This window comes from Opisthorchis viverrini (assembly GCF_000715545.1).
Source record: "Opisthorchis viverrini unplaced genomic scaffold opera_v5_222, whole genome shotgun sequence".
In the NCBI taxonomy this organism is placed as follows: domain Eukaryota; kingdom Metazoa; phylum Platyhelminthes; class Trematoda; order Opisthorchiida; family Opisthorchiidae; genus Opisthorchis; species Opisthorchis viverrini.
Window position 1 is genome coordinate 855,806 of NW_008751879.1, and position 11,494 is coordinate 867,299.

An 11,494-nucleotide genomic window follows, 5' to 3' on the forward strand; every position below is an offset into this window, starting at 1 on the left:
GATGATGATGATGATGATGATGATGATGATGATGATGATGATGATGATGATGATGATGATGATGATGATGATGATGATGATGATCAGTTACTTGCTCTGTTGCACCACTCCCACGAATCTAGCAGATACTTATTTATCAGTGTTGGCACCTTATTATGTTTACAGTTTAAACCGTGGTATTTGCGTGCAAAGGACGCACTATGACCCGGTCGCGCGAAATAGGGCAGCAACCAGTAATAACGAAAGTTCAATTTATCCTGCTACCTATAGCAGTGGCGATGGCATTTGTTTTGATTGGATTCACGGGGTCTCACCATTCCATCTCCCCTCACAGAATTTCCACCCAAAATATGCGATTGTTGCTGTCGGAGTCATGTGGATGTTTACTGATACACCAACTGTACGAATTATCCCGACTAAGGGTGAAGTGAGCCTTGTAATCCAAGCCCGCACCTGAACTAAACACCTCGCCCTTGAATATAAATATCCGTAGCATTTGTCTGGCAACTGTTTCTCCAGAGTATGAGTTAATCAACCATCATTAGATTGAATAAATTTCATTAAGCTTCCAGAATTCAGTCTTGTCAATTCAATTGTCTGAGAAGTAAGCAGTGCAATCAGTCAGATTGTTCACATCCCACTTCATTTGGTTCAAAACAAAGCGGATGATTGTTCGGGCCATTCAACAGTAGAGTATATCGGAGGACCGAATGGGACTAACATTTCGATGGCTAGGGTTGAAACCCCACAAGGGTGATGCCGGCCCACCAACACGATAATCTGTCACGTGTCGTTCCAGAATGAATCCATCTCAAGTGAATGCTTGTCGTAGGACTCTAATCGCATGCACTAAAATGGAATTTCTTCTTGCAACTTTTTAATGTTGTGAACGACTGTGGCAGTTGTAGTCCCAGTACTAATTCAGCCATCCGAATTTTTTTCATGTACGTGACGCAAACTCCTTCCGGTTTAGCTGGAAAATGAACTAGAGTCTACCAGGGCAGAACTGGAATCGACTCGAGTCATACAGGCAGAGGAGAATGCAACCCTGAAAATGGCATTAATGCGTGGAGTCTGCGCATTGAATATGGAAACTCTCACACTATTCAATAAGGATGCTCGTGTACACACCGGAGACCCTCCAGTGGGCGCTCGATTACCTGGTTCGGCACCTCCCTGTACGAACTGGGCTGGAACACGAACCTACGATGCTACCAACGTTCAGCAAAATTATATTGCCGCCTTATCCCAACTAACGGGATTGGACAAGAAAAATGACCATTCATTGAGCCTGTCACCAAGCGGTCCTGGAGGTTTTGGAGTTTTCGGTGAACAGCGTACGTATTGAAAACCAAATTTATTCGCAACTGAGTGTATGCCGCTAATTGTTAGTTTGTTATTCCGATTAGCAGTTTTCTTAACTAGACATTAACTATTGAGTTGAACATTCGGCCGCTAATTGTTAATTTGTTATTCCGACTAGCCGTTTTTCTAGACATTAACTATTGAGTTGAACATTCGTGACCATTCACTGCCAAGCTTATCAGCACATTTCACGGGCAAAAAAGGTCAACAAACGTGAAACAGTGTGCTATAGTCAACTGAACACAAATCGCCAGTGTCGATTCGCAAAAGAGAGTGAAAATTATTCCCTAAATTTGCTGGTGCGTTTTGCTTGAGTAGCCTGTGAGAATGGCTGCTTCACATCTTCCTCATCCTGTTCAATATTGATCAGCTAGTCTTCAACGAGGACAGCAGTCAAATGAATCTCGCTGGGTATATTCGTTTTGAGTGCGCGATTACTACCGCCAATTGAAGAGAAAATCCGCAACACTTCTCTCTCATAGCGTGGAATCATGGTAAAAACGTCCGTTCCGATGAGTCCATACTTTTCTACACTGTACCCTCTTTTATGATACAGTTTGTCCCGCATCTTTATCTATTTACGAGTACAGTGGTATCCAAGAGGGGAGCTAAAGGAACCCACATAGGCACGTATCGGTTTTCAAGCACATTTGTTTCGAACGTTTTGAAGTTTTGCGTTTAAGCCCGGAAAACCCCTTCCCATGTTCGACGTTGTGATCTCAATAACGGCATGTTTTGTCTCTTCGACCAGCAAGCTGATATCGAAATTATCTTAATTATTCAGTTCCACAGAAAAAAATGAATATGTGCATGAATGTAAGAAAAAGGATCCAAAATTTAGGCGCAGCGTTGTTTGTGATCGAAATCTGACGCTCTAGAATCGAACAGGTATGTGAAATGAAACAAATCTGACACCACAAAGTCGATTAACAGAACGAAGCACCCATTGATTCCTTTATTAAGTATGATGTTTGTATTTAGAATTGAGTGTTTCGTAACACTGCACTTTGTGTTCCTGTAAGACCAGGGATGTGTCACTGAAGTAAATACTTGAGGAAGTATCAAGCGTTAGATATCACGCCGAGTCATTTAATATGAGATTCTTTGTTTTTTGAATTCTCTTAACTGAACTTTCATTAGCACCGTATAAGTCTAAAAGGGAAAACATGTCCATTTTCCAAGGCAACAATGCAAGTCGTTCTACAGAAAGACCGTAAACAGCAAACCTCTTTGCTAGAATAGTTTTAAACATTTGCATGGGTTTCCTTACCTTTGAATCCAGCCCATTTCCTAGAAAATACTTCTGAAACTGAAGCTTGGCCTCGACAAATGCCATCTGTTTCGGACCCGAAAGTACCCCATGAATCGCCAAAACATCCCTCTGCCTCACCTATCCACCACCAGTCGAAGTATGTAACTGATTGGGTAGGACAATCGACACAAATCCCGGTGAGTATATGGAAAATGTTTTAACGCTATCTGTGAACGTCAGATTTGGAGTGAAAATAAACTGCTGGGTATTGTACAGTTGGGTGGTTTTCTCCCAGAAATTCAACAGGTCAACTAAAGCTAGGTAAATTTAAGAAGCTCCTCGTACTTCCGGCTTTTAGACTTTAACACCATAAAAAGACCCGTTTTCAGTCATCGTCAATACTGAAACTGGTTGCTTCACTAGTCAGAAAAACCCTTTATAATTAAGTTTACTCCGATTTTTTTCTTATGCCAAGGAGCCAATATCACTCGTCACTCGTTTTCCTGTATTCACGAAAGATTTGAGCTTCCTAGCCGTTAATCCTTGTCTGGAAATACCACCAGTATTTTTTGTTAAGTGAGCAGAGGGCACAAGGTGCCAGCGAACTGTTCTCATTTGCACACTAATCTGGTTCTCACGGCATACTCAACTGAATCCCTGCTGAATCTACCGTTTTTATACTCTCCAACTAAATGTGCTGCACACAAGCTGTTCTATGTTCCAGTTGGTATTCAATATATGGCAGTATATTTTCCAAGAAAAATGCTGCTCATAAGGTGGCCGAAACTCCTCGATAGACCATGACCGGCTTCGTCCTTCTTGAAATCCACCATATAGGCGCAGTCACCGAGTTTCTACCAAACTTGTGTTCTATTCAAATAACTTTATGAATGGGATTTGGCTTGAATCCAGTTAAGTCATTCAGTAAAACAAATCGGCGTGCAATCGAGTGCATTTCGTGGAATTCATTCAACTTGGGTTCAAACAAAACGTAAAGTTGACGGGGACTCGAGGTCTGCGCCTACCCGGTGAGGCCCAAGAAAGGCGAAACCGGCCGTTGGCCATTGGAAAGTCTTCAGCAACCTTATGTATAGTTTCCTTCAAGAAAAGGCACCATGAACCATTCCTGAAGATCGGGGCTTAATTAATTGCTGACTTGAATCCGAAGGTTCCGTAGTCTATATCCTCGGGATCACGACGGGCGTGTCCTCATCTTTGTATACAATGAGAACATAATCCACATTTTCAAGATGGTCTCAGGATTTATTCATACTTGCCAACGTAGGTACATTTGTTTCTGTGACGTTGCCGGCAATTAGTTTTGATCAAACTTGTAATTTAATGTGTATGGCAAGAGTAGTTGCCAAGGTATAGCCTTCTCAAGCGCTGGTACCGATACAGTTTTGCTCACGAAGAGATCTACTGTGAAAGGCAAAGCAAACAAAAACGTTTATGTAAATTGCCTTTTGAACTTGCGATAAAGGTGTCGGATGTGTACTAAAACACCTTTGTGATATAGTGCTTCTTCTTCAGCCCGATAAATCAGTCCTATCAGTTGTGTAATACCGTTAACCATAAACCAGGCCGAAATAACACTCGCCATAATATCTATGTTGTTGATGTGTCCCTCAGGTAAGCGGCCTGAAATATCACCAGTGCGCGCAGTTCGTCAGAGTTAAGTTGTGTATTCCAACAGACATGTTCAGAAATTTGGCCATTGGTTAACTTAATCAGCAAGCAAATGCGGGTTGTTGGTTGCGGGATTCGCAAAATTTACGTTCACATCACTCTCGTTTGACCAGTCGCCCTGAAAAACGAAGCGGCCTCGGGACCACCGAGGGCAGACGAAGAGTGTCTGGGCCTGGCCGGGATTTGAACCCAGGACCACTCACACCCTAAGCGACTATCACACCCCTAGTAGCTTGTCACTTAGTAAAATGACAGTAAACAGTGACTTTGAATATGAGTTACGGATAAAATTTTATACCTGCTGGTAGAATAAATGAAAAAGACTATTGGAACTTGAACACTATTATGCGTGAAGCTGATAATGGTCACTGATTTACGATCACGGTTATATTTATTATTTCGGGCTATAGAATCAGCTGAATCCTCTGCAAGACACATGAAAATTGTAATAGTGCTCCCAAATGAGCCTGTTGAGTTCTGCTCAAACAATCCAGGCTTTCTACCCTTAGAAGACGCTTGTACACCATTCGATCTGGCTTCGGAAAAGCCAGACATACCCACTTGGTCGAAGGTAAACACCAAGCGGGTGTGAATACTCCTTTCAAACCGATGCAGTACCCCACTACGTCGTCCAGGGGCAGTTAGGCTGCATATCTCAGCTACAGCACAGTCAATCACTAGGGGACTGGCTGCGTCTAAAGCAGCCACATCACATCTGGCACGGCCGCAAGTGACTGATCCAGGTGAGTCGAAGCAACCGTACCATGTGACGCCTTTTGACAACACCTAATCTTGTTATCGATTTTTCAGTCTGTTCGATGTATAGACGCCGACAGCCGACGGAATCTCTTGAATATTGGATTCCGAGTGTTGTATTAACTGAAAGCTTGGATTACCTTTGCGCATTAAATTCATTCGAGCAGATTGAGTTTTGTTTCTCTCGTCAACTGCCCACCCCGCTCCTTCTTAATCCAAAAGCGTTCCTGTCTGGGTTGCTTGCTCACAGAAATTCTTAACTTAGTGACTCCTTATCTCAAATACCGTCGACTTTCTTACAGCGCTTTACTGACTGCAATCATTGCGCCAACACTCACAGATAATGATAAGACGAATATTGTGTTGAACTGGACTTTCTAACCATTTGTTGAGATTCCCTATGGGGAAATTTGGATGACGCGTAGGTTCGACATTCCCGAATATCAAAAGGACGGTTCGAAATTCTACGGTACTATTTACGCAGCGGTACACAAATGTACACAACAACCGTCAATTGTCCACGTTCGTAGTGTCAACGCGTGCACAAATCTTTCACTGACCTGCACAGCGCAGTGTCAATATCTGCATACCAAACAACGGCGAGTGGAATGTTAGCTCAACAACGTGGGTTGCAGTCGACCCTTTGGACGACAGTCTGGTGATTCTTACGGACGGTGCGATCACACGGAACTCATGAGAAAACAAGTCAAAGCAAGCTCAGCAAACGGGACACGAATGAGCATGAGCCGAGATTTCCAACAAGGATGAAAAAGCGGCACAGTGCTTCTAGGCGTTTCAGCATAGATTGGCTTAAGCGGTGGGATGAACTATTCAATGAGTTTTGTTTTACTGCTCAATCCCCATATTGGATTTTTATTTGTTTTGTGTACACTTGTGAGAACACATTCCCCACCGTAATATCTGGAGTGTCATGTCCCAGAATCGACCTTCTCTGACCATCATTGCACAAACTGCACCGAAGACGTATGCGGCTCATCATTTCTAAACCTTGATTTGAGTTTCCGGGTTACCTCTCTGCTCGACATTTTTATCCCCCATTCATTATGTAAGTATTTTTTATAATTTTTTTAAACTTTTTCATTACGTCCTCTGTGCACTTCGGACATATACCGGTCAATTATCCTCCCCAACGTCGGACTTTTCAGCGCATTGCCTAGAACGGCGCTGAAAATGAACCAGTGACCGCATTTGTGCCGACCAAGCGGAATGATGGCTAGCAGTAGACAGTCAGATATGTGTGTTTAGGAAAGCTTGCACTCACCACCGATAAGTTAAGGGAACTGAAGAGAGTGAAATTGATATCCATTACAACATTGGTGTCGAAACCAAGCTTGTAGAGAATTTTAGGTTTTTCGTCAATGAATCGTTCGGTGATAACAGATGATGGACCACCAAATCACCCCCGCAGTTTTGGTACTCCGCTGTATTAGTATCTAAAGTCGCAGAACATGTTGCAGTATTTTCCTGTAAACTCGGTTCTCCCCACGAGAGATCAATCCCCAACAGGCCTACTTGAATATTTTCCAGCAGACGTTCTTTATTGGAAGGATCATTCTGTTTGACTCACCGATTTCTCATTCGGCGAAACAGAAGAGTGCTAGGATCGATACACTATGAGTTAGAGAGGGTTGGATTTAACATCTTAACCTCTGGTAGGGCAGAATTCGTAACTAGTTTGTGGGCTTTTTGAATGATACTAATGCTGACGACAGGTTCAAACATTTTTGTAAAATGCCATAACCAATTGTCTGGACAGGTATGCGAATTCCCTAATTCACTCTGGTTTCTTAAAACTTCAGCCTTCATGCACCGGTAAGCCCATTCAAAGTGCCATCCAGGAATCCCAACCGAATATCCGGCCTGAACTCTCTTCTAGTTTGTCGTCAGATTCAAACGTAAGCATTCTTTTACGAATCATCATGTTTTTCTCGTGTACGTGAAACTTGACTTTGATACTTTCGTATATTTTAATAAGTCAGAAGCAGGAAATTGGTTCAACCTCGTTGGATCAGAAAATGACCATTCATTTACTTCCCTGGAAAAAGTCCGAAAACTAAAGAGCAGCTCGAATTGACGCAACCGCTTAAATCCTTTATTTCCAATGTAATCGATATGCAAATCCAGATAAAATGGCTTCAAATTTACCGCACAACAAAAAGCATTTGGTTAGACGACTTCATATATTCGGCTTATGGGTTGCGTCTACACAGCAGATACTGTCCACTCGCACGGAGCCATTTCAGACTCTGGTTTCCAATCCTGAATGAGAATGGACACAACAGCCACAGTTCATCCATAAAGCGATGTTGAACTTTTGAAAGAATGCAGTTTTAGTTAGGGATCCTTCCAACTAATACGTTTAGTGTGTTAGTGAGACATATGTTGTCACTGATCGGGCTCGTCACACTTTAAGTAAACCAACATATTGAAATAATGGACGTAACAGCTCAGAAAACACCACAGATTCTTGCGTTAACAAGCGGAAGTTGCAATCACGAATCGTCTAGCTTTTCCATGCTTTTTTTCCGTGACCACCATATTGTAGCGTGTCAGAAGCTTGGTTGCCGCCAGCTCATGATGTTAAAAACTCCAATAGTTTGAGTTTCGCTGTCTTCTGAGCATAGTTCAATACGGAAAACCAAGCTTTGTTTACTGTTACCTCAGTTGCTGAGGGGAGTTTCGGATTTCTGAACTTTGCGACTAAAGAATGAAACATAAATGTTAAGTGTCTGATTTAGTGGTCCAGGTGATGCACATGTTAATGATAGGGTCACCCTCTTCATTGAGGTCTGTGTTATTCATCCTACATGAAGTCAACCTTGAGACTCGTATGTATTTCCAACTTCTATGCTTCAGTCACACTGTGTAATGGAATTGCCCGTAGCATGTACTTTAAACACGAACTCGGTGTTTTCAAAGACTGGAGCGAAATCCCTGACGGAGCAATTCCAAGCACACACACGTACAACACCTGCAGGTAAAACAACGGAACACGCACGCCGGGAGTTGAACAGCCGGATGCACAGTGGAGCGTCCAGTTCTTCCTTCACCAACCTCGTGGCAAAACCACTGATTACTCATAGAGCGCATACTGTCCAGCTGGGTGCTTCATACGGTCCATCTGCTTGCAGTTCAGCCGTCATGGCGAGTATTCACGTTCAAAGACATCACCCGGTTTCGCAGGTGGGTTATCCTTATCGATTCCTTTAGAGATTTCTGTCAACATGTCCAGCGTTCTTTGAAGCATCAACCTAAATTTAATCAGTCGTGTGCAGTATGTTGGGTTTCCGCCGAAATGTAGGTGTCATTCAAATAACATAGCTCGTAAGGCTGCTATAACAACAACAACAACTCATGTCTGAAATACTCTGGTGTCGCCTGCTTCCATAAAGATGTTATTTAGTTGTAGCATATTTTAAGCACAGGGTGGCCCTGCTGAGGTATATCCAGGCCATTGATAGATCAGTTTTAAATTGCCAGAACCTCACTCTTCACTCTCTGACCATTTGCACTATTCCAGAAAAATACCACCCAAGCCATTGATCAAGAAGGGTATTTGCACTTCCCCAAGACATTATAAGTGCGCACTTGATCGTTCAGTTACTCTGACCACCTCACTGAATGCAGTCTGCAACCTTGTCGGGCTTGATGGCCTGTAATTTCAAATAATGGGACTGGACACATGCAAGAATACACTTGCCATGTACTACGACTGATCACTTCAACACAGATCACTGTGCAGTTTTTGATTGTCAGTTGAGTGTGCTTGACTGATTAAGGCCATAGTGCAGTAAAGCACAGAACCAATGAGAGAAAATGCACCAACTTGTAGTATTCAATCCTATCATTTTCAACCTGAATGTGTTCGGTCAGTGAGAACAGAATTTGCCAGAAAAGTATTGTAGACTGCTACGCATTTTTACTGATTGAATGCTTACCTGAGAGCATAAGACTTTGGGAAGACGAAGTTGATGACTTCGGATCTTCAGTTAGGGTGTCCGAGCTTAATCACTTCAGTGCCGCAGTGACGTTTGTCGAGGAATCTATACATCCGAATCCGGTTTTAACAAATTGGAAATGAATACTAGCATATCAATTTGGTTTTCACGGGAGAACCTATCGTTTATGATATTCTTCTTGATGAATATCGATGAATATCGAATATCGTACCAACTGGAACATGAGACGGCCTTTGTGCAGCACATTAATATGGAGAATATCACAAACGGGAGATTAAGTTAAATTTCTCGTGAAAACCAAACCGATACACAAATGAGTGTATTTGTCGAAATCTGTCAGATTTACGTTTAGGTAGAACATAAGTTTGGAGGAACTCTAGGATTGCGCCCCAAGAGGCCTGAAACCGCTCGTTGGCTGGTGAAGAATTTTCAGCAACCCTATGAGTAGTGTACCGTCAAGAAGATTTGTCCCTGCTTCAGTTGGGCTTAACTTCATATGCAGTACTGCATTTCACTAACGTGCCTGTAGGTTTCGCTGATTTTCATTGCTCCAGTCCTGTCTGATACCCGGATATATGTCAACGGCTGTCAGTCGAGACAGATTTGCTAGTCAACAATAGTCAAACCACTAAACGCCTGCTCATAGCAGGAAACCACATATGGTTGGCCTGGAACTGGATGCAGTGCTACGCGTGTGAGGAAATAAGATCGGCAGTTAAACGTTTAGACGTCAGCCATACTGAACCTGACGACACAACAACGGTTACCGGGGCCATTTACCTGCTTATCTGGACGTATATATAGTATATAATGAGATCCTGTGTATATTGCGGCCATCCTGTAAATCAGACACTATATTCACTGCAATATGAATTATCTGTTTAGGAAACGAGTGATAAAATGCTTCAGAGGCCAACGATTGAGAGCTGTTCTCGAAGTCACGGAAATTCATTTCATAGGACATAAAATCTCACGCTATGTCACTTCATACTCGTTATTGGCCCGCTTGCTCTTAGCTATTGGTAAGTTTAATAGTTTCATCATGTATTTCATACGTTGTCAAAAAACACGGATGCGCAACTGCGTTCAGTAGCTGTGATTATTTTCGGCTATTCATCACATAATTGCTTGACGCATCCTGTCATGTATACACGAGAATCTCTACTTAGAAAAGAACGTTTCACGTTANACACGAGAATCTCTACTTAGAAAAGAACGCTTAGAGGATTGTTTTTTCAAGAATGACAGCATCAATAAACCGTCCGTTCCGAAACCACAGTCGCTGACCGAGGGTTTCACGTTATACAGTCATTTTTCCAGCACAATCTTCCACACTAAGTAGTTCTTACACGAGTCATCTCAACAAATACTGAAGCTGCAAAAAATCTAAAGGGGTGGACGGGATATGGCAATCATGACAGCGGGTATTTGTTCTAAACTTTGAACATTCGGAATTTACATGAGTCACAAAAAAACAAAGAATGGACTTTGACACCAAGTCCGTTTGCATCACCTGTAAATCATAATCCAAATACTCACAAAATCTCTATTCTCAGTGCCGCACGGTAAACCTATGAGATGGTGAATCACTTGACAGAAACCGAATGGAGAGTTGGTGAGCTTTCCAACCGGATGACTTGGTTGCTTCAGAACAGGCCCGTGTAAAATTTAGGCGTAGGTGACCTTCTTTTGATTAATTTGTTTCTTACGGTCATATCCAGCATCACAATCCCTCACTTGGCAAAACACCCACCGATTCGCGCAAATTATAAGCAACTGTCCCTGACTTCCAGCCGACCGCTATCCACTGAGCTCTTCGCAGCACGTATGTGAAGTTCGGCTACTGATAATGGAATCAGGGACATTGGTAGTAACAAATAACTTTGATAACTGAAACGATGGTTTGACTTAGTTTTCAATACGTTGTCGGATTACGATGCGTTGAAGAGTTCAGGTGAAAAAAAACTGGACTAATATTTGGGGCCCTTAGAGTGGAAGAAAATATCCTCCGTGGATGAATCCATCACATACCGAAGCTGTNTGAGAAAACAAGTCAAAGCAAGCTCAGCAAACGGGACACGAATGAGCATGGGCCGAGATTTCCAACAAGGATGAAAGAGCGGCACAGTGCTTCTAGGCGTTTCAGCATAGATTGGCTTAAGCGGTGGGATGAACTATTCAATGAGTTTTGTTTTACTGCTCAATCCCCATATTGGATTTTTATTTGTTTTGTGTACACTTGTGAGAACACATTCCCCACCGTAATATCTGGAGTGTCATGTCCCAGAATCGACCTTCTCTGACCATCATTGCACAAACTGCACCGAAGACGTATGCGGCTCATCATTTCTAAACCTTGATTTGAGTTTCCGGGTTACCTCTCTGCTCGACATTTTTATCCCCCATTCATTATGTAAGTATTTTTTATAATTTTTTTTAACTTTTTCTTTCA

At 42.5% G+C, this 11,494-nt stretch overlaps 1 protein-coding gene across 1 annotated transcript in view; it reads left to right on the forward strand.

Moving 5' to 3' along the window:
- Nucleotides 1-11,494, forward strand: part of T265_14595 (hypothetical protein) — a gene marked incomplete at both ends in the record, with an annotated part of 18,672 nt that overhangs the window by 2,350 nt on the left and 4,828 nt on the right. The window contains 2 exons of the mRNA XM_009174346.1: nucleotides 974-1,337; nucleotides 2,648-2,814. Of these exons, the coding sequence (XP_009172610.1) occupies nucleotides 974-1,337; nucleotides 2,648-2,814 (531 nt within the window). The remainder of the gene's footprint in view (nucleotides 1-973; nucleotides 1,338-2,647; nucleotides 2,815-11,494) is intronic.